General features: G+C 56.7%; 6 protein-coding genes across 6 annotated transcripts; 2 read left to right on the top strand and 4 right to left on the bottom strand.

The window, feature by feature from the left end:
- Positions 1–813: 813 nt before the first annotated feature.
- B0I36DRAFT_346257 (uncharacterized protein) lies at positions 814–4,185 on the bottom strand (the record flags this gene model as incomplete). Its single annotated transcript, XM_046156436.1, has 4 exons — positions 814–2,785; positions 2,844–3,381; positions 3,471–3,744; positions 3,823–4,185. 4 exons carry the CDS (start codon positions 4,183–4,185, stop codon positions 814–816), a joined length of 3,147 nt encoding a protein of 1,048 aa, XP_046017382.1.
- Positions 4,186–6,741: 2,556 nt separating this feature from the next.
- On the bottom strand, positions 6,742–7,138 carry B0I36DRAFT_315895 (uncharacterized protein). The gene has a single exon (XM_046152931.1). The coding sequence runs from the start codon at positions 7,036–7,038 to the stop codon at positions 6,847–6,849; it is 192 nt and encodes a 63-aa protein (XP_046017381.1). The 5' UTR covers positions 7,039–7,138; the 3' UTR covers positions 6,742–6,846.
- Positions 7,139–9,079: 1,941 nt separating this feature from the next.
- Positions 9,080–12,448, bottom strand: B0I36DRAFT_284385 (transmembrane GTPase fzo1). Its single transcript, XM_046151563.1, has 2 exons — positions 9,762–12,448; positions 9,080–9,707 (listed from the first exon to the last, which is right to left on the bottom strand). The coding sequence occupies exons 1-2, from the start codon at positions 12,175–12,177 to the stop codon at positions 9,346–9,348; spliced, it is 2,778 nt and encodes a 925-aa protein (XP_046017380.1). The 5' UTR covers positions 12,178–12,448; the 3' UTR covers positions 9,080–9,345.
- A 267-nt stretch (positions 12,449–12,715) lies between these two features.
- Positions 12,716–14,177, top strand: B0I36DRAFT_315893 (Snf7 family protein). Its single transcript, XM_046152930.1, has 4 exons — positions 12,716–13,094; positions 13,162–13,437; positions 13,531–13,788; positions 13,856–14,177. Exons 1-4 carry the CDS (start codon positions 13,089–13,091, stop codon positions 13,994–13,996), a joined length of 681 nt encoding a protein of 226 aa, XP_046017379.1. The 5' UTR covers positions 12,716–13,088; the 3' UTR covers positions 13,997–14,177.
- Positions 14,178–15,737: 1,560 nt separating this feature from the next.
- Positions 15,738–17,667, top strand: B0I36DRAFT_359844 (phosphatase 2C-like domain-containing protein; the record flags this gene model as incomplete). The annotated part of the gene is made up of 2 exons (XM_046158202.1): positions 15,738–17,090; positions 17,158–17,667. The coding sequence occupies 2 exons, from the start codon at positions 15,738–15,740 to the stop codon at positions 17,665–17,667; spliced, it is 1,863 nt and encodes a 620-aa protein (XP_046017378.1).
- Positions 17,668–18,612: 945 nt separating this feature from the next.
- B0I36DRAFT_237641 (RIO1 family-domain-containing protein) lies at positions 18,613–20,356 on the bottom strand (the record flags this gene model as incomplete). Its single annotated transcript, XM_046149545.1, has 2 exons — positions 18,613–18,720; positions 18,863–20,356. The coding sequence occupies 2 exons, from the start codon at positions 20,354–20,356 to the stop codon at positions 18,613–18,615; spliced, it is 1,602 nt and encodes a 533-aa protein (XP_046017377.1).
- Between the last annotated feature and the right edge of the window lie 611 nt (positions 20,357–20,967).

The following is a 20,967-nucleotide window of genomic DNA, read 5'->3' as shown; positions in this document are numbered from 1 at the left end:
TTATCACAAACGATGCAGACACGAAACGAGCATGCAAAGTTGTTCGTTGAAGCACTCAGCAGCAAGACGGAGAACAGTGTGCGAGAGAGAGAGCATGAGAGTGTGAGAGAGAGTGTGTGTGTATGCGCAGTGAGAAAGCGGTGTGATTTCTTCAAACATGGTCCGTAAATAAGAAGAGATGAGATCAAGTATTCCAGCCAGGTCCCCCCCCATACTCCCATATATAAAGCCATATCTCATCAATAACAAGAAGCCCCAAGGTCCCGATTCTCTCATCCGAGCACACAGAGATTCAGGGCTCATCGTCGTAAAAGCCCATATAAAATCTCCAACATTGTCCCCTTTCCCTGTATCATCATTCCAAAACTGAATTCCCCCGGGATAGGAGGAGAGGGAAACCGGCCAATATCCAAAACACAGAACACTGAATAAGGATTCGGAGAGCATTCATCTCGAAGGATGTCGCAGGAGGATGAGTCCTGCCGCAGGTACAATGAAAACACTTGCTAGAACGAGAAAGAGAGAAAAGAAAAAGGAGAAGCAGTAACTGTCATGAAGAAGGGGAAAGCGTGAGACGAAAACCTGAACGAAGCGGAGAACCCAGATAATAGCTAAGGAAAAGCAAAAAGTTACATGAGATGCATAATCTCAAAAAGGGAGGAGAAAAAGGTCAACCCCCGCGATGCTCGACTTGCAGGCAATCTAGCGTCTTTGCTCTCTGGCGTCCCCAGTTCTGTCATCTAGTCGCATTTGAATCTTGGCTGCGCTATGCTTCGTATGGGATGAATGCCCAAACCTGTCAAAAAATCAGATCTAGTTCGTGTTCTTGTCGTCTTTGTCTTTGCTTGAGCTGGCAAGCTCGTAGTCGCTGCGGTCGGTGACGATTGACCCCGGCGTGGCGATGGCCATCGAGTCGGTCGACGAGGACGAGTCTTCACCATCCTCCTTGTCCTTGTTGACGTCGGCGCTCTTCTTGCCCTTCTTGGATGACGACCGGCGCTTCCGGCGAGGCTGCTTGACGACAACGCCGTCCTCGTCCTCGACATCGGCCTCGGAGCCCTCGTCCGACTCCTTGTCCTCCTCGACTGTGGCATCGTCGACAACGATCTTGGGCTTGCTCACTGCTGTCCCGTCAATGATCTCGACCTCGTCAGCAACGGCGTCCTCGACAGGAGGCTTCTCTCGCCCACCAGCGGCGTTCATCTGAGCGTTGTCGATGTCGGCGCTGCCCTTCTCGCCCATGCCGTTCTCCGCCAGCTCGCCGCCCTCGATGACGACGCGCACCTGCAGGTCCTCGTCCTTGGAGTAGACGCGGAACCCGACAATGCAAACGGCGTTCCAAGGATCGGGCATGCTGGACTCGCCGTCGCTCTCAACGACTTGCTTGTCGTTGTTTGCAGGCGGCGGGGGTGCTGCCATTCTCGGCTTCCTCGACATGTCATCTGACGAGTACATCAGCTCCCAGTCCTCGACGGGGCTGTCCGAGGAATCGTTGTCGGAGTTGTAAGCTGGTGGCGCTGGGCGAGGAGCCGGCTCCTCCTTGGCTGGGGCAGGGGTTTCTTCCTGCTCCTTGGACTCAGGTTCTGGCTCAGGAGGAGGGCCTCCAGATACTGGCGGCACGGCCACCTTCTCCTCGGTAGGTTTGCTCTCGTCAGTCGCAGGCTCCGAGTTTTCGCTAGTGGGAGTATCTTGGGGACTGGCGGACGACTCCGAGCTGGCAGAGGATGTAGAATCGCCAGCCTGATTCTCCGCATTCTTGTCCTGGTCACTGGCAGACTCTGTCGAAGGCACTTCCTCCGCCTTCTCCGCGGCAGTGGCCTCAGCTGCCTTGCTCGCGACAACTTCGGCCGCTTCTTTTTCCTTCTGGAGAGCGGCTTCCTCTTCCTCTTCCTTCTTCTTCTTCTGCGCCGCAGCCTCTTGCTCAGCGGCCTGCGCCTTGCGAGCAGCCTCGAGCTCATCCTGCTCCTTTTCCCACTTGGCAATGTGGGCGGCGCGGCGCTTGTCGCTCTTCTCCTTGTTCTTGGCCTTCTGCTTGCGGTTCACCTCGCGATTGATCTCCCGCCTCTCCCAGAGCTTGCGGCGCTCCTTCTGCCGGGAGGTGCTGGCCTTCTTGCTGTCAGAAGCCTTGCGAAGCTTTTCGATCTGCTCAAGGTGGGCCACACCTTTGCTGTGAGCAAGGTCGTAGGCGTAGCCGACCTGCGCCAGCTTGTCGTTCTCGATGCGCTTCTTGCACTCTCGCTTGACCACGTTCTCTACCGAGGTGAGGTCTGTGTCACGGTCGGCGACAATCTTGATGAAGACGGAATACCTTCCGGGTTCCATAGAGGGGAGCTCGACTGTGACGGACCGCTCCATGAGGTAGTTGCCGTGCGACCGGACAATGTAGTCCTCTGCATCTGGGCGCCCCTGCTCATGAATGCGGAAGTGCAGGCGGTATGAGTACTGGCCGTGCAGACCCTTGAAGTAGCGACCGTCCAGCTGCTGGAGGACAATGACGAGGGGGGACTCCTTGGTGAGCGTGATGTGGAACTTCTCGTTCCACTGTGGCTTCCACGGAACCTCGACGCCAATCCAGCGCTGGCACATCCTCCAGTCCTTGTCCTTGAAAAGGCGAGTGCGATCGACGTGCTGGAACTTCTCCAGCATGTCCTCGTAGGTGATCCAGAAAACTGAGTCGTTGCCGAACTCGTGGCCGAGCTCACTGGCAACGTCCGAGTTCCACTCTTTCGAGCCATCGGACCAGGCGCCATTCCAGATGCCTTTGCGGGTCTTACCCCAAGGGTTGCTGCGGCAAGTCAGTCAATCACTCTTTGATCTCGTCCATCAGGGATAGGTCAACTTACCGAAGCTTAACCAGTCGCTGCCCGTTCTTGAGGGTCTTCGCGTCCATCATGACGTATGCGTGGCCCTCGCGGATGCCATTGCGGTCCCCGTAGCCTCCATCCAGGAGACCCGTGGACAAGCCGAAGATGAACTCCTGGTTGACCTTGCTAATCTCATCTTCCCAGAAGCCGTCCAGGTCGAGGATATCGGACACGAGAAGTTCAGTGGTCACGCCTCCAGAGAGGTCTTCTACGCCCTCGCCAATCCAACCACCGGCCAACGAGCCATAATCTCCATGGGCCTTTGCAAAGGCCTTCTCCATCAGGGCTGGCCAAGTCTCATTCTGATCCCTGGCCTGGCCAAAGAACAATGCCTTCGAGCCGGTTTGGTATGTCTTGCGGTATTCCTTCTCGGGCTGCTCTCGATCGAGCTGATTGAGCAGATCGCGTTGCATGCTGGGTGAGTCCCAATTCGGCGAGGTGAGGAACAGTTTGTCGTCAACGATCGAGTAGACCCATTCGCCGTCCCGCCAGAAGACGAAACCGTAAATGCCAATGCCTGAAAAAGAAATGAGCAATGTCAGAAGGGCACAACTTGAAAAAAAGAAAGTCCCCAAAGGAAAGATTGTGAGCAGCTCGGGCACTTACGAGTGTCATACTCGACACAGCAGCGCTTAATGCCACCTTCGACATTGGCCAGAGCACTGAAGGCGGCAATGATCCAGCAGTCGCCAAGACTGCCCTGCTTAATGTCGCTTCCCAGGGTGTCCTTCATAAAAGTGGGTTTCTCAAAGATCTCGTGAACTCTCTTGACAGCTTTCGGGACAGCAGTGCTGGTGCTGGAACGAGGTCCGTGAATGTCGAACTTGTTGGAGCCCAGGTGGTTCAGTGTGTTGCCTTTGACCATTTTCAGGTCCCAGTCCTAGTAGAAAAACCAGTCAACTTGATGAATCCCAGAGATGGGGCCAGCGAGGGGCTACATCTGCAGAATGTCGCATACCAGGTCGTACCCAGGATCTCTGTACCGTGTGTTGATCCTGCGGCATTCTTGAACAATCTTCTTGACTCTGCGGGAGCATTCATCACGTGCACGTTCGTATCCTTCGCTCAGGAGCTCGTTTGGGCGTTCTGTGATGCTTGGCAATGGCACTGGGTCGAAGGGAAGGATCGAGAGTGCCTTGGAGGACTGCTTCGCCGAGAAGCGCCTCCAGATCTTGTTTATGCTTTGTTGAGGGGCCGGCCTCCTCTTCTTTGCCTTCTTCTGGTTCGAGTTGCCATTGTTGTTGCCATTCTTGCGCGAATCTTCCTCAGACTCGCTGGTTGAGCGGTAGCCATAGGCTTCGAGGTCTGGTTTCGGGGTCATGGCGATATGTCATATGCGTCACCAAGAACTCGAGAGCAGACGTAGACTGTTGTTGCTGCTTGAGATATCAGTGTGACCGTCGTAAAGGCCCGAGCAACCATCGCTGCCGGTGCTGCAGAGTAAGTTACTTACACAACTGATCGGCAGGTTAGGGTCGAAAAGCGGATGATCACAACCTCACAGAGGGATCAACCTTCGAGCGATGATAAGGATTGAGGACCACGGGCCAGACTCTTCTGGTGGTATGTAACGACGAGAGCGCTGCTAAGGAACTCAAAATCGGTAGGGAGGGGAAGGGCAGGCAAAAGCAGATCTAGGAGAAAGGCAAGACTGAAGAGAAGAAGCGACAGAGGAGGTCGAGGTCGAGAAGGTCGGTGAGCGAGCCTTAATGAAGCCCAGCGGCCGAGCGGCCGAGCCCCCTGGACGGGCCATCGGGGCCATGACTGGCCGCGGCGAGGAGCATGGACCGTGGCGTGCGCGTGCGTGAGGAGGGCCGCGAGCCTTGCGGTTCCAACGTGGTGTCTTCCGAGGCCGGTGGCTAGTCAGCGACGCCAATCAGCGGGCAGGAGACACACGCGATTGGGCAGATAAGGGAGGGCCCTGTTGCGGGTCAGGCACGACATGCAGGACGGGTCTTTGACGGGAACGGCAGCACTTTAGCGAGCTTGGGCAAGGCTCACCGCAGCTTTCTGCGACTGACTGGAGGACTGGAGGACTGGAGGGGCCAGTGAGCGTCTGGCGTGTCTGGGGGAGCGAGCCGATGACCGGCCCCAGTGGCTTACTCGCGCGGAGCGGCAAGGATGCGAGTGGGCCTCGAAGGGCGATGTCAGTGGAGCGGGGAGGGGGGTTTGTCCAGATCCAAGGGTCCTTTTTCAGGGTCCTCCGCCGCGTGCCCTCCACCCGCCCACTCCGCCACCCCATCCATCCAGCCTGACAGCAGGGAGGGGCCACCCGGCCAGTCAGGATCAGCATCAACGCCCGTCTTGCCCATCCCAACCCGCTGGCCACCAACCCTCATTCTCGCCTTGACAATGCCGAGCCTGCTGGTGATGCAGGAAGATAGATGGCTTCGCGGCGGTCCGGGTACAGCAGGGTTGGTCGCCCGACGGCCGCAGTGTCCAATCCTTGGCCTTGTCACCTCGCTGTTGTTATTGGAACACTGTCTCGTGATGTGCTGACTTGCAGTTCCGGCCACATTTCTCACGCTCCATTGGTGACAGATATTGCTGGCATACGAGGGCGGGTGGCATGCAGCTGAACCCAAGGATCAGTCAGGCCGCCCACCCAGAATAGCAGCTATCCCGGCTGGGCACCGCCATTATAGTCACAACAGGCTGCCATGCGACGAGCCTCACGGGATCGAATTCACTGATAGAGGAGGACGCCGACCAGCATTTGCCGTGATTGTCATGGGGAAGGCGAGCCCTCTGCCCAGGCCGTGTGTGCCTTGCCGTCCTATCACTGCACAATCCAACTCCTAGGTGAGCATGGGTATGTCTTCGAGGTTCATGTAAACACGGCCTATGCTGGCTGAGAAGACGGGACTGGTAGCCGCTCGCAGACTACGGAACCGCGGATTGCGTCTTGCCAACATTAGGCAGCAACTCTTCCATGTGTTTGCCCTATCGGATTTGTCATAGGCAGTCCCGAGGGAGAGAGCATGTGCATGGCAAGGCCGTGGGGGACCTGGCTGGCTGGGCACCATGCGTCAGCACAAACTTGGACGACAGACTATTGAGTGAGTGCCGGGACGTGCGGCAGATGCCGTTGCTCGAAATTCCCATCGAGTTGCACTGCTTCGCACAGTCTTGGCCCCACCCTGTTCGCGGTGAAACGCCACAGACTTGTTGAATCCCATCTTGACTAATGGGCCGCTAATGTCGGCACAAGACAGGCAGCGCCGGCGCGATGGGCGAGTCGAGTTGTTGGGGCCCGCCGCTTCGGCGAGCGCGCTGCAGGTTCCGTGATGGACACGCCGCGCCCCACTGGAAGGCCCGCTAGAACCTCCTGAATCATGTGGTCGGCTTCCATCTGATGCCGTCCTGGTCGGAGGGAGGCCAGACCCGTATATGCCACACACATGTCGAGGACAACGACAGTGTCTCCAAATCGTATCTGCATGACAGCTGCGCCTGGTGAGCATGTCGACGAGGTTGGCGAGGTTGGGCAAAGTGCGTGCGTCCGGCCTCTGCATACCACTGCGGCAGGGCAGACCGGCTGATCCAGGGGTTCTCTTGGTTGGCTGTGGGGTATATTCCGTACGGTCCCAGCGCAAGGGCTGGGCCTCCCCGGCCGTGCTGCCCATACGGAGAAGGATCCCCGGGCAATTCAAGCGGGGTTGAGACGTCGTCGTGGTTGTGATGCAGCGCTCGGACGGCATACTCGCAGAACGGGCGATAGACGACGAGAATGTGCACACCAGTCACAGCTCAGAAGCCTCAACTGGCAAGGGTGGCCAACAGGTGCAGCAGGACAGCACTGGGAAGAAGCGATAAGTGTACTTGTCGAACGTCTTGTCAATCTGGCAAGGGACTCTCCCAGCCAACGATGACCCTGCCTCGTTCAGGTCTCATAGACTTGCTGTAACTTCTCAGAGACCACTAAGCCACAGGCACGTGCTTCGAGGTACACGACAGTACCAGGCTTGTCGGTCGGCGTGGACTAATGCGACAAGGCGTCCAAGAATGTACATAGTACGCAGAGGGACTTGGGGGCCATGAGATTGCTCCGCCAATCCGCGCCCCACTGCAGAGCAGAGACCCTGCAGATCCGTGAGCCGGCCACCACGAATTCGGCCACGATCTTCGTTTGGGGATGCGACGCGTTTCGGTCAGGAGATGGATGGCCCATCATTGTGTATCTAGGTCGCCGTTGCTGAGACTGGCGACGACGCCACTCCGATAAGCAATTGCCAATCGCTCAGTTTGGAAGGACCTGTGGGCTGCTGATATCGAGGAAGCAGCACTGGCTACCGCTGAACTGCGCAGATCTCGTGGCCACGGTGGGGGCGGTCGGATTGTAGGTCGAAGTGCATTGTCCCATAGTCCCTCTCGGTGGCTTAGGAAGTTCCTTGCTGCGCATTTGAGCAGGCAGATTCTCGAAGTGCCTGGCGATAGTGTCGGTCGCCCTTCTATTGGCGTCGAATCGTCGGCACGCGAGTCAAGGCTTTGTTCGCGGTGGTTAGAGCCATCAGAGTTTTGCACGCCGCCACTCGCCATGTGGCCATCCGTCTTGCTGCCAGGCACCCGGTAAACGTCTCTGCTGAATGACGCTGCCATGCCGACCTAAAAGAAAACGGTGGCACTGGTTAGTCTGTTCACGCTTGCGGGCTGGTTTGTCAGATTTAGGGCTGGCCACCCACGTGCAAGCTCATGCATGAATGAGATGGGCTTCAGCCAAGTCATCCAGCACTTTGCAGTCAGCACGGTGGTGACTCCGCAGAGGAAGGAACCTACGCTGTGCTACCAAGGTGACGAGGAGACTGCGTTTGAGACATCGTCTAGTGGGCGTGATCCTTGCATTATGGGAATGTGCTTGGACAAGAGTGGCCATGCTCATTTAGTCGTGAGTGAGAAAGCTGCCAAGGTGCGCCGAAGGGAGTGTTGGTAAGCACATTCCATAGATGTGTCCAACTCTGCCAGCTTTCAATTGACATACGCGTGGTTACTGAAGCGGCGATTGAGTGAAGGCAGGCTAGTGCAGCTGACGTCAAAGCTGGGAAGGTGCTGACCTCTAATGGCAGCAGCGCGCTCACATGGCTGCAAGCTCCACGGCTACGCAAAACATCTTTGGGCAAACCGCAACGTCCAGTTCGGCCACGCGACAGGATCACGGACATTCACAGCGTATGGTGGCCAGACGTGATGCCGCGTTCACGACAGTTATTTGCAGAAGGTTCAGCAAGGGACAAGTTGCCTAGACTGTAGCTGACCTTTGCAAGCAAGCACGTAGCTCTCTACACATCGCCCACCTGTTCTATGACCAAAGTGGGATGAACCCTAGAATGAAAAGAGGTGCTCGTGAAGCTGCTGGCTTTAGAGTCTTGTCTTTCCACGTGATAGTAATACTCTACAGTATCCTTGGCACGACAGCTCATTGTTCCTTTCACTTATACAACGCTCCCGTCTCATAGTTCTCTTAGCCGGTCTCAGTGTCGTATCTGCGTGGCATGCCGTCGGCGCAGCGGCTAAGCAGAACAAGCAGGTGCAGTGAAGTGTGCGCTTGATTTACGCTTCATCGGTGTACGTACGAGCTCAATGGAGGGTTTTGACCACTGCAAACCCTTTTTGTTAAAAGAAACAAATGTAAAAAGTCCGGTCAGATCGATGTCAAAAGGCTCTCAGAGTCTGCCTCCATCCATGATCCCTAGACCTTATTCAGAAGTCCCATGGCTTCACAAATGCAATTGCGAGTCTCCTTAGGCTGATGAAAAGAGCGGCTTAGGGATAGTTCTTTATCCAATTCATGAGCGGAAGACCTAGAAACCGCTTCGCGTCACTCGATGGCGGACCAGATTGGTATACACAGCAATAATAATACCCACAACAATAACACTACTGCCACCACCACCAGGGTGCGCCGGCGCTCGCCGAGGTGGAACGATCACGAAGAGTACGTCGTCCATTGCACCGATTGTATCCTTCCTGTGGCACGAGGTCTGAGAAAGACGAGAGCGTCTCCGGACGGGGAAGAGGATGATGTGGAAAAATTGACAGTTATCCTCGATGTTGCTTGCGCAGGGCGCCGACCAGCGAACATCCATATTGTCGTGCGCATGCACAAGTACACTGAACACGATCATCAAAGAACAACACGAAAGGAAATACAATACCACATTTCACTGATATGCGCAACTTGAGGTGTCACAGGGAGGGAAACATGTACTCAGATCATTCATGGCATCAAAAGGTATCGTGTTCTCGAGCTAATTCTGTATACGTCCAACCGTCCCGAAGAAAGGGGGATGGACGACGGTTGGGGAAAAGGGGTTGAAGGGAGAGTTTTCTGCTCGGGGATATCAAAGAAGTCGTGGCACTAGAGCTAAAGGGTGCTCGGTGATCTCGTCAAATAAAAAAGTCAGGAAAGTGAACGCCAACCATGCCGATTTTTGTTCTTTTGCTCGTCAATCAAGAAAATCTGGTGGAGAAGATGCAGGCTAGCTCACAACGAGCCAAGTTCCAAAGATGCGTGCGGGTGAGCATCGAGGTCAACCTCCTGAACAGCTGCACGCTGGCGGGCACTGTTGCGGACGAGGTTGCCAAAATACTTGAGGGCGACCTCGCTCTCGCCGCGAACCTTGAGAGTCTCCTCGCGACGAGCACCGAGCTGCTCAAACGATCGTGTCAGGCCGACACGCAGATTGTCGGCAGGAAAGCGCAGGACCTTGCGAACGGAGCTGGAGATGCGCGCGCCGTTGACGTGAACATAGTCAATCGTGTCCAGCTGGGCCGAGATCTTGTGTGCCAGGCGATGAGGCAATGAGTGAGGGATTTGCTGAACGATGTAGGCGGCAGCGGAGATGACTGGGATCAAAGTTAGTTTTGCTCGACTTCTCATTACAGCACAAGCACACATACCTGCGATGACAAGACCAGGAACAATCAGCCTGCGAAGGTTGTCATTACCTGCAACCTTGACAATGCTGAGGGTGTGGTCCATCCAGCCCATTCCGCCCACCAGACGACCGCCGACAGCAGTGGCAATAGTCAGAGCCATGCCGGTGCCGGCCATCTTCTCCTGCCGTTGCAGCAATGTGTTGAAATCAACAAAATCGACAAGGTCCGTCGACACGTCGATCTGCTTAGCCAAAGCATCCCTTCTACGCTTGAACATGACATCAGACCGGAAACTAAGATCTTGATACTCGTCGCCGAGATGTTTCTGGCCAAGCTGCTTAATGGCATTGACACCGCCGGTCGTCTTGTTGCGCGCATATTCTTCGCAAGAGTTGACCGAAGCTGAAATCTCAGCCATGATCGCCTCCTTGATCTCCTCAGCGTACTCGAATGCGCCCCAAATGCCAGGGTACGGGATGCCGTAGTCGGTTTCGCCTGACTGGACGATCGCCGAGGTCAAAGTCATTCGCGTGTGGTCGTATACGTCCTTGCAGTTGTCCTCAATGACCCGGTCAATCTGATCGCTGACCTCAGTCTTGGCCCTCTGAGATGACTCAAGTTGGGGCTCGATCTCCTTCAGCTCTTTGGTAACCCGGTCAAGTTCAGACTGTGCCACTTCCGCATTGACCGTGGCCAAGACATTGACGTCGTTCAGGATGTTTAGCAGATAAGTCCTTGCGGGCGCGAGCTTGGAACGAGCCCGCTTCTCGAGCACAAAGCGCCGGAGGGACTGCTCTAGCTTCTCGAAATCCCGGAGCTTCTCCTTCTCCTTGCCCTTGCCTTTGCCCTTTCCTTTGGGATCATCATCGTCATCGCCGCCGCCGCCACCGCCGCCACTGGAGCTGCCGCTGCCACCACCTCCAGGACCGCCAGGTGCCACTGGGATGGCGCTACTCGAAACAAAATGAACCAACTCGCTCGATTCCTTGAATGTCCGTGGGCTGAGACCGTAGACTTGGTCAAGAATCAGCTTTTGACACCTCTCCTTGTCACGGATCATGTCATATCCATTGACCACCATGAAGATATAGGCCTTCTCGGCAGCAGCAGCCCAGATGAACTCCTTGGCAGATTGTGTGAAGTGGTTGGCAGCTGAGACGACAAAGACGACCACATCAATCTCTTCCTGGCGAGCAAAGACAGCAGTAGTCTTTGTGGTGTCGGAGTTGAGACCAGGAGCATCGATCAGGGCAATGTCGACGACGCCGTTGTTGAGGAGGGACTCGTCGATCGTCCTCACATCCTTGACGTAGACCTTGCATTGCATATATCGAGTATTGTCGACGACAATGTTCTCAAGCTCCTTGAGAGGGTAGACGTCATACGTGCCTTCGTCATTGCGGTTATACACGGCGTCCATGTGTATGGCGTGAACCTCCTCTATTCCAGAATTCTCCCGCGCATCCAGAACCTCACAGAAGATGCTCGTGCATGGCTGCTGGTCTTCGGGCAACACCTTGCGGCGCAGAAGGGCGTTGCAGAATGTCGACTTGCCCGCGTTCAGATCGCCTGTGATCAGCACTTTGCTTGCAGTGTCCTCGATGCGCTCTTGCAAGGATAGCAGGTGTCGAATGGAGCCGCTGATTTTGCCGTCGAGCAGAGACGCAACTGAGCCCTTCTCTAGAGAGTGCACAAGTTCGGCTTGATGTAGTGATCCAAGCTTCAGGTCCAGCTTCAGGATCGAGAATTCCTGCGCAATTTGTGGCGTCATCAGTCTAGGAGCATCACCACCGTTTGCACTATTCTCCGCGTCCTTGCTCGATTCTGCGGCAGAGGGTTCGGGAAGACTGGTGAGGGACCTTCGAATCGGCCGGGGGGCTGGCGCCGATTGGTCGCCAAGGGTTGTCTGGGTGTGTTGTATGCTTGGACGTGAGTTCTTGGACTTTGTGGATGCCGGCCGCTCTGACTCTGCGCGCTGGACGGAGGGGTAGTGCGCCGGCCACTGAGAGTTCATGTCTTGCAGGTCGCGCAGAAGCTCCACGACGCGCTGGATGGAGCGGCCGAGAGCCACGCGATGTTTGTTATACCAGAGCTGGTGCAGAGCAGCCTGGCGGTTCCGATGGTCGCCCTCGAGGTCGCCTGTCTGCGGTACTGGCAACTCCCCCGCAAGGGATGGGTCCGTCCGCGGGGAGCCCAGGGGATATCTGCCGAGCCCGAGGTCGTCGCCAGTAATGCTACCGCCATAGCCCGAGTCGTTGTCGAGGAGCTGCTGTCGGAGCCGATCAGCATGACGTGACGTTGAACCACTGCCGACCGTCATGAAGCCTGGCCGGCCAGCGTGATCGAGTTGCTTGTCATCGCCATCGTCCGAGTCGGAGTTGTCCTTGGCCGGGCCCTTGCCCTTGCCCTTGCCACCGCTGAAGTAGTCCTGGCTCATGGTGTCGGATGTGCTTCGGCTAGCGCAGGACGACTGCCATCAGACTATCACAGTCTTTTTGCTTTGGTAGCTGCAGAGGCTCCTGATGAAGAGGCCTCGGTTAGATCTGGCAGGAACCAGTGCCGGGGCGAGAGATTGTGTGCAAAGTTGTTGTGGTGGTGAGCACGAAGCGGAAGGCGTGGATGGTGGATGGTTTTGTCGGGAGGCGAACTATTTCGATCCGAGATGCAGGCCACCAAATTTCCCGCCAGCAAAGAACTGGTCGGTAAGCTTGGAGCGGTAAGATTCCAAGGTTGCCAGCAGGGAAAAAGACCGGCGCATTCCGGGCTGGCTGGGCAGCAACAACTGGCGGGGCGGGGCCTGCACAGCGTGGCATCTGGCGCTAGTCGCATGTTCATTGGCCCACTCCACCAGCCGCTGCTGCTTGATGTCATCAAAACTCATTGGTGCATTGTTCACTCGCCCCACACCTGGAGGCAGGACCTACCTGGCACCAGACCGCTTCCGCTGGACTATGCTCACCTGGACAACACCCGACGGTGCCAATGCTGGCTGGAGGACAACAGCGAGTCAAGCACTGGCGGGGACTGCCTGCCGCCGAAGCCGAGGGGGAGATAAGGAGTGCTTATCACGATTCCCATGGGTCGGGACCAGCTTGACGTAACTGCGTCTAAGCCGCCTGCTCCAGGCACCTAGAATCCACTATTGTTGCTCTTCCCAGCTTGTGTCGTCCAGCGGTTCAAGGCGATAAACCACATCCAATACCCGACGATTCTTGCATCGCAGGCACCGGCAAAGTCGCCAGCCGATCGCGTCAGCCAGGAGTCGGCATCCGTCTCATTCGAACGAGGGCGACGAAAGAAAGCCAGCCTCCCAGCAGCCTTGCCAATCAATCGCAGGACGCCAAAATCATGAACGTACGCGCGAGCCCTCTTCATGTCCACAAAGATACGGCCGTGCGCCACGATCGCTGACACGCTCTAGATTCTCGAATGGGCATTCGGAAAGCGCATGACGCCCGCCGAGCGTCTGCGCAAAAACCAGCGCATGCTCGACAAGGCAATCCGCGAACTCGACCAGGTCCGAGTCAAGCTTGAGAAGCAAGAGAAGACACTTATCGGACAGATCAAGCAGAGCGCGCAAAAGGGCCAGATGGGAGCCGCCAAGATCCAGGCCAAGGATCTCGTACGGACGAGGCGATATATTGAGAAGTTCTACGGCATGCGCAGCCAGCTCCAAAAGATCTCCTTGAGAATACAGGTATGCAACAAAAACGCTCGCCGCCTCCCCAGCGTCTTCACGAGGCCATATTTGGAGCGGGCACTGACGATCGTGGATCTCACCGCACAACAGACTCACCGCACAAACGAACAAATGATGACGGCGATGAAAGGTGCGACAACGGCCCTCAGCAGCATGAACCGGTCGATGAATCTGCCTGCTCTTCAACGCATCGCGATGGAATTCGAGCGCGAGAACGACATTATGGAGCAGCGCCAGGATATTATGGACGACTCGATCGATGATGCGATGGATGTCGGGATTGAGGAGGAAGGAGACGAAGTGGTTGAGCAGGTACTCGAGGAGATTGGCGTAGATCTCAATTCTGCTGTAAGCTCGCGTGCTCTGCTGCTGGAAGCACGAATCATTGACTGACGCATATACTTTTCTTCTACAGTTCGGAGAAACACCCACAGGGCTTCAGGCCGAGAAGGCTGCGGACACTCGGATTGCGCAGGCCATAGGCGGGCCCAGCGGAGGCGGCGGTGGCGGCGACGACGATGATCTCCAGGCACGACTCGATAGCCTACGGAAGTAATTAGATGCTCGAGACCGGCGCTTTGGAGCTTGTGCGTTGGCCACGAGGACAACATCGAGACCGGTGCTCCCATGGCTGACGTTGGGAAGGGATGCATATCTTGCTTGACACGTAGCACGGGAGTTTTGGGCATCTTACAGCAAACGTATGCATGAATTTCAGTCCAATTTGTCACCGGTGATGCTTCAGAGTGGAGTATATGCACTCGGAGTTGAATGTCCTGATGCCCGAGGCGAGGCGTGCAGAGCAGACTGGCGCTCGAAGGGCCCCCTTGCAGCGGGGAATGCGACCGGGGGCCACAGGACATGAGCACGCTCTTCGTGGGTACAGTAGCTGCTGGACAGCCCACTCGACTAAGGACGCGTCTTGGGCGATGGTTCCTGAAGTCCCCTGCGAGACAACACTACTTTCATTATGTGTCGTCACCGGGGATTGCATGCCTGCCTGTGTACTGCGTGCGGGGGGCGTGTCCACGCAGTGACCGCTCGAGTGCCAGAGAGGTGCAGTGCGGTGCGGTGCCTCTGATAAGCGCCATGCGGTGTCCAAGTGGGCGGGAGCTTTCCCCAGGTTGGGCCCTGATCAGCGGAGGCCAGGCTCGTCATCGGCGTGCTTGCCTCTGGAGTGGAGGCGGCCAGCGTCAATCGAGGCAGGCAGGAGCACGCACTGCTGGGTCAGACGTATCTTCTTGCCTCCTCCTGCCCGCCCACTCCGCCAACCAAGACCCTCGTTGCCACGGCTCTCCTGCAACCCCACGATCCTGTCTCGTCTCCTGGTTGCGCCCCCTCCTGCAGCCTTCTCCCTCACCCAGCTTCTCCCTTTTGCGCCGTCCTCCACCTTTGTCTTCTCGCCGGCTTCATCGTCTGCTCCAGCCCCTCTCGTCGTGCTCCTATCGCCGGCAGAGCCGCATCCCGAGTCCACTGTCCAGCACCAACACCCCCGCAGCTGCCATCACGCCTGCCTGCGACCCGAGTAAGTGACGTCCGTTGCTGGTGACAAGATGTCACAGCGCTCCTCTGCCTTGCCGCTACCTCCTTTTCATCAACCCCTCCCAACACGTTCCTGGGTCGCAACAAGCAGCGATAGACTCTTGTCTTCCTTGCAGTTAAGGTACTGTTTGGCCGTAGCCCCTTCCTGTGCTTACGGCACCGAGGGAGGCGGACAGTTTCGACCTTTCCGTCACCTCCAGGGTGACTGTCTGCTTCGGATCCTCGGTCTTTTCTCTCTGACTACACTGCATGTCCTACCAGCCGCCGCAACCATCCGTCTTCGTATGCACTATTCTGCGAGCCCATCATTCCCTGCACCTGCCGTGCTATCACGTAATGGTGCTGGCCAGACATCGGCTCCCCCTCGACAGCACAAGCAATGTGTCTTGCTTTTGTAGCTACAGCTACCACTACTCCACAATTTGTTGCGAGCATCGCGTCTCTAACATCTTTTCATCGCAAGCAGTATCTCCTACTCGACCACGTTCGACCTTCAGTCTTGAGCACTCGGAGCAATACAGCTGTGCAATATCCACAGCTTGATCGATTGACATCGTCGACTCAGCACCCCCATCCGCGCGACACGACAAAACGCCTACCGCTTTCGCGCCAAGCAGAGGAACTTGCTTCCGCCGACCCTTATCGTACAGCATTGTACGCCAGAAACGCTTCACGCAGGGTCCCTTACGTCCTAAAAGCTGGCAGGAAACAAGCGCCGCAGTCTCTCCGCTCAAGGAGGTAGCCTGCTGAACAGAATGTTTGGCGGCGGTAGTTCCAACTCAGCAACTACCAAGTCTGACTCCGGCACTGCAGAGGCGACGACCAAGTCCAGCGGGAAGTCACCGTCCCCGAATCGTAATGCTGACACACCTACCACTGGTGGCACCCCGATAAAACCTGCGGACTCAGCTCTCGCTGGTGGTGAGAAGCGCAGCGGCAACGGCAGCCCGCCAGGCCGCGGCAACAGCGATGTCCCCAGTTCGGAGAAGAAGCGGAGGAGTAGTGGCGTGAGCAGTAAAGCGAGCAGTCTTATCGCAAGCGCCAAGAACACACTCAATTTCTCTCAGGTTAGCCGATCAAACTCGGACGTCAACACGCAGACTCCCCTACAGAAACTGGGCAAGCAAGACCAGACTCTTGCAGTACCCCAGGGCCAGCACAACAACTCGGCTGGCGAATCTCTTCCTGGAGCACGTTCTACGTTTCGAGTTGGCGTTTGGGAGGATAGGAACAGGAAATGCAGACGCACAATGGAGGATACCCACGCGTTCCTGTACAACTTTCTCAACACCCCTGCGCCTCTGATTGCGGCCGATTCCAGCAGCAGAAGCAGCAAATCCGGCACCTCGCAAAAGTCAAATCCCGAAGACGAGGCGCCATCAGAAGGGGCGGCGAACCAAGATATCGTTGAGACGGACAACGGGTACTTCGCCATTTTTGATGGTCACGCCGGCACGTTTGCTGCAGACTGGTGTGGCAAGAAGTTGCACCTGATCTTGGAGGAGATCATACGAAAGAATCCGAATGCTCCAATCCCCGAACTCCTCGACCAGACTTTCACAAGTGTCGATGCCCAGTTCGAAAAGCTGCCGTTGAAAAACAGTGGATGCACGGCCGCTGTTGCAGTCCTGCGCTGGGAGGACAGAGTACCTAGTTCGACTTCTGCCACCGGCTCGCAAGCTATCGCCGCTGCAGCGGCTGCGGCGTCCAAGGCTGCAGAGACATCAAAGCCCAAGGATGGTAAGGCCGACGACGAGGGTAGCACAAGCGTTGCTATCCCAGAGTCCGCACATGCTAAGCTGAAGCCGAGTGCAGTGCGACAACGCGTGCTCTACACGGCGAATGTCGGCGACGCCCGAATCGTGCTCTGCCGCGCAGGCAAGGCCCTCCGCCTGTCCTATGATCACAAGGGCAGCGACGAGAATGAAGGTAAACGCATCTCCAACGCGGGTGGTTTAATTCTCAACAACCGCGTTAATGGCGTTCTTGCTGTCACACGCGCATTGGGCGATACCTACATGAAAGACCTCGTGACGGGCCACCCCTACACAACCGAGACAGTTATTCAGCCTGAGGTGGACGAGTTTCTCATCATCGCATGCGATGGCGTAAGTTACTATCCTCCACCTTCCCTTATTGCTCTGTACAGCATACTGATTAAAATCAATCAACCAGCTCTGGGATGTCTGCTCGGACCAAGATGCTGTAGACATGGTTCGCGATGTCGCAGATCCTGTCTCGGCCTCAAAAATGCTGGTCGACCACGCACTTGCTCGCTTCAGCACGGATAATCTGTCGTGCATGATTGTCCGCTTCGACAAAGCAGCACTTCTCGAGAGCCAAAACAACAAGGACAACGCTATCGGCGTCGAGGGAGACCTAGCAGACGCAGACGGCAAGGTTAGCGAGACGGAGAAGATTGTTGGCTCCACTAAGCTCAAGATCGCCGAAGGTGGTACTCCTGCTATTGGTGTTTCAGCCAGCAACAGTGGTCGTGGGCACGATCCCGCGCCAATTGAGGACGGGGAGTTCAAGAAAACGACTCTTGACGGCCCAGTTGTGGAAGAGCCTACATCTTTGGAAGAAGTGGATGGCGTTGTTGTCAACAAAACTGCAACGCCCGAGGCTAGTAGCTCAGAGGAGGTCTTCACAAAGACGGACTCGGCCAAGGTGACCGTATCATGATGCAGGTCTGCGGCATGCAGCGAATGGCTTTTCACGAGGTGTATTGGTGGGTAGATTCAGGGCGGCCTACGCCAGGGAATATACCAATCCACAGGCCACGAGGTTGGCCTCGGAGTCTTTGCAAGTTCACTTTCAGCATGGTCAAATATCAAGACGATGTGCACACATCCTACGAGTATCATTTGAATTTTGAAGCCTAGCCCGTATTTCCGTGAACTTCGACCAAGTGTGTCATTGAGTCGTGCCGAGTCTGTGTGTCCACACCACTCAAGTATGAGGATATGCCAAGTGCCAAGTATGCTATGAATAAAGAGTCTCGCTTCGCGGGGGAGAGATCGTCAGGGCTCTCTTTGATCATCACGTTTCAAGCCCTTTCATCTCTCGCCACTTGTTTCCCAGACCCTTTCTCGTTCATCCAATGAAGGACATTCGGAACCCACCAGGTTCACACCCGGGGTTCTGATGAGATCCTGCATGGTGATAAGCGAAAGTGAGGGCTAGGAAGAAAGCAGAAGAAGGGAAAAAGGGCTTGTGTTTTGGTCAGTCGGGGAACGGAAAGGGTGGTGTAATGACCTTTCCGTTCCCTTTGTGAGTTTTTCATCATTCGATCTTCTCCTCCCGGCCCCCCAAAGTCCGCATCACTCGGGATTACAGATAGATGACTCGTTTTGACAGGTTTCCTTGCCCCCCTCTTATGCTTAACATTTCTGGGGCATTTCTGGGGCGTGCTAGGAAAAGAAAACGGCCCATCCATCGTGGAAAACTAAGGCTGTCTCTCCTGCTTTCGTTTTTTGTTTCTTGCCGTCTTTTTTTTTTCTTGGCGCTTGCATTCTTCCAGGGGGTTTTTGTAGGTTTGGAAACTTTTTACTGTTTTGGTCTTCGAGCGGGGGGGTAGTGCCTGCCCTACACTGCTGCTGCTGCTGCCGCCGCCGCTTCTTCGTTCTTCTAGTTCTTCCGCCGCGACGTGCTGTTGACGAGTTTCTTCTTGAGGTGCTTGGGCATCTTGTCCTTGCGCTTCTCGCGCTTCTCTTCTTTTACTGCTGCCTTGTGTGCCTATGGGATGCATTCACTGGTTAGTATGCGACAACATGGCGAGAAAGAGAGAGCGAGACAGAGAGCGAGTACGATAGCATTCATCGCGAAAGACGGGGCGGAGGGGAGGGGGGAGGAGGCGGAGGGGAAGGGGAAGAAATACCTTTTTCTCCTCCTTGTCCTGGTGCTTCTTGCCACGCGGCTGGCCCTTGTCGAACCGGCTCTCGTCGCCGTCCTCGTCCTCGTCGCTGTCATCCTCGGCCTCGTCCTCGTCACCATTCAGGCTCGCGCCACCCTCGCCTGACTCGTCGTCTTCCGACCCGGAGACGGGGGACTTCTTCTTCTCGCCGTCCTGCTGCTGCTGCTTGACGACCTGGTCTGCGAGCAAGTTGCGGTAGACGAGCTTGTCGCCGCCACCCTGGCCGATGGTCTGCGCGTCCTTCTCAATGTCGTACACCTGCTCGAGCGTCTGGGGGATGAACTGGTTGCGGAAGACCTCGTTGTCGACCTCGTCGCGGTTGGCGGAAGCCGCCGCGTCGGTCTCATCCTCGCCCGCCGCGTCTTGTCTCGCCTGGTACAGCCTCTCCACGGCCTCGCCGAGCGCGGGCTCTTCGACAGGCAGGCCGCCGTCCTGGGCGGACCTGGTGATGAAGTCGAAGATGGTGCGGTCGGGCAGCGTGTCGACGCCCTGGCGCCGGAAGAAGTCGCCCGTGTTCTTGATGTCCATGCGCAGGAACTCGAGAGAGCGCGGGTGGTCGTGCTCGACGCTCTGCGACACGTCGATGACGTACAGCTGCTTCTTGTGGTACAGGATGTTGTACTCGCTCAGGTCGGCGTGCACGAGCCGGCAGACCTGGTACAGGCGGCGCATGATGCCCAGCAGCTGGACGTACAGGAGGCGCCAGGTGGCGTCGGCGTCGTCCGACGAGGACGAGGACGAGATCGGGGCGTCGCGCAGCCGCGGGTACGCGTAGCCCTTCTTGTCGCCCAGGAAGTCCATGACCAGCACGTGCAGCTTGAGCTGGATGGGCTCCGGGCAGGGGATCCCCGCGGCGTGGATGCGGCGCAGGTTGCGGAACTCCTTCTCGGCCCAGAGCTTGACCATCTTGCGGCTGTTGCCCTTGTCGGCGCCCGACTTGAAGCGGTGCTCGCCCGTGATGTACCGCTCGCGGTCCTTGAAGCTCAGGATGGCCGTCTTGTACACTTTGACGGCGCGGTGGATCGGAGGGCTGTCGAGGTCCTCGGCCAGAGCGATCGCGCCGTACACGTTGGCCTCCTTGCCCGTGCTGATGGCGCCGTGAATCTCGCTCACCACGCCCCGGTTGATCATCTGCAGCAGGATCATGCGCGTGCGCTGGTCCAGCACTTGGTCGCTCGTCGCCCGGTCCGCCTTGTCCTTGTCCCGCTCCTGCGAGGCCTTGACGTCGTCGAGCCGGATCTTGGCCGCGTGCTTGGACAGCGCCGAGATCTGGTCGTCCACGCTCTTGAACGTGTTGGCCGACGGCTTCTGGGCCGTCGTTGGCTGCTGGTTCGGCCGCTGCCGGTTGTAGTTCTTGGAAATGTCGTCGTCGTCGCCGTCGTCATCGTAGTCGTCATTGTCGTCCTCGAAAATGTCGTCAAAGTCGTTGTCCTCGGCCTCGAAGGTCTGGGCTGGCATTGCTGCTGTTGTTGAAGACATCTCTGGCTGTGGTTGTGTTGTGGTTTGGTTGTTGTTGTTGCTGTTGTCGTTCTCAGGCGCGACGTGTCCCGACGTCGTTGTCTCGTGTACTGAAGTCATCGTGGCTGTCGACTGTGGTGGTGGTGCTAATAGTGATGGTGGCGAGCTCGTCATGAGCTGTGTTGCTGGTGCAGGTGCTGCAGAGGCGGCGAGGTCGTGTGTGCGTCTCAAGTGCTGGAAGAGTGTGGGCGACAATATCGAGGACCGTCTTAAGTAGATGTTCCCGGGAGCTTGCGCCTGGCCTGTATCGCGGTCAAACGCCACAAGCCTACGTATCAGAATGTCGAAGGATGAGTTCATCGTCGTTGTGAATCACACCTGCCTGCAGCAGTCCCTCCATCTGCATTTTCGCCGCCGCCGGACTTTTTTTCTGGGGACCCTTGACCCCTCCATCAGCGGCGCTGCAGCGCACACATACAAGTTTGTGAGTTAGTGCACCCACACCCCACCAACGCGCTTATCTTATCGTCCCTGGGCCTTCTAATGAGGCGCGGCCATCAAGGTCGTTGTCTTTGTAGAATAGTGGTCATATTCGCGTAGGAAAGTCTTTT

The sequence above is a fragment of the Microdochium trichocladiopsis genome (assembly GCF_020744255.1).
Source record: "Microdochium trichocladiopsis strain MPI-CAGE-CH-0230 chromosome Unknown B0I36scaffold_2, whole genome shotgun sequence".
Classification (NCBI taxonomy): Eukaryota; Fungi; Ascomycota; class Sordariomycetes; order Xylariales; family Microdochiaceae; genus Microdochium; species Microdochium trichocladiopsis.
The sequence above is the reverse complement of the archived record's forward strand: the minus strand, read 5'-3'. Positions and strand labels throughout refer to the sequence as shown.

Excerpts from the sequence above, each read along its gene's own strand:
- B0I36DRAFT_315895 (XM_046152931.1), bottom strand. The coding sequence starts at position 7,038 with ATGATGGGCCATCCATCTCCTGACCGAAACGCGTCGCATCCCCAAACG.
- B0I36DRAFT_315893 (XM_046152930.1), top strand. Across the intron at positions 13,438-13,530 it reads AGATCTCCTTGAGAATACAG|ACTCACCGCACAAACGAACA; the intron begins GTATGCAACAAA and ends ACCGCACAACAG. Across the intron at positions 13,789-13,855 it reads GCGTAGATCTCAATTCTGCT|TTCGGAGAAACACCCACAGG; the intron begins GTAAGCTCGCGT and ends TTTCTTCTACAG.
- B0I36DRAFT_284385 (XM_046151563.1), bottom strand. The coding sequence starts at position 12,177 with ATGAGCCAGGACTACTTCAGCGGTGGCAAGGGCAAGGGCAAGGGCCCG. Across the intron at positions 9,708-9,761 it reads TCCTGGTCTTGTCATCGCAG|TCATCTCCGCTGCCGCCTAC; the intron begins GTATGTGTGCTT and ends CTTTGATCCCAG.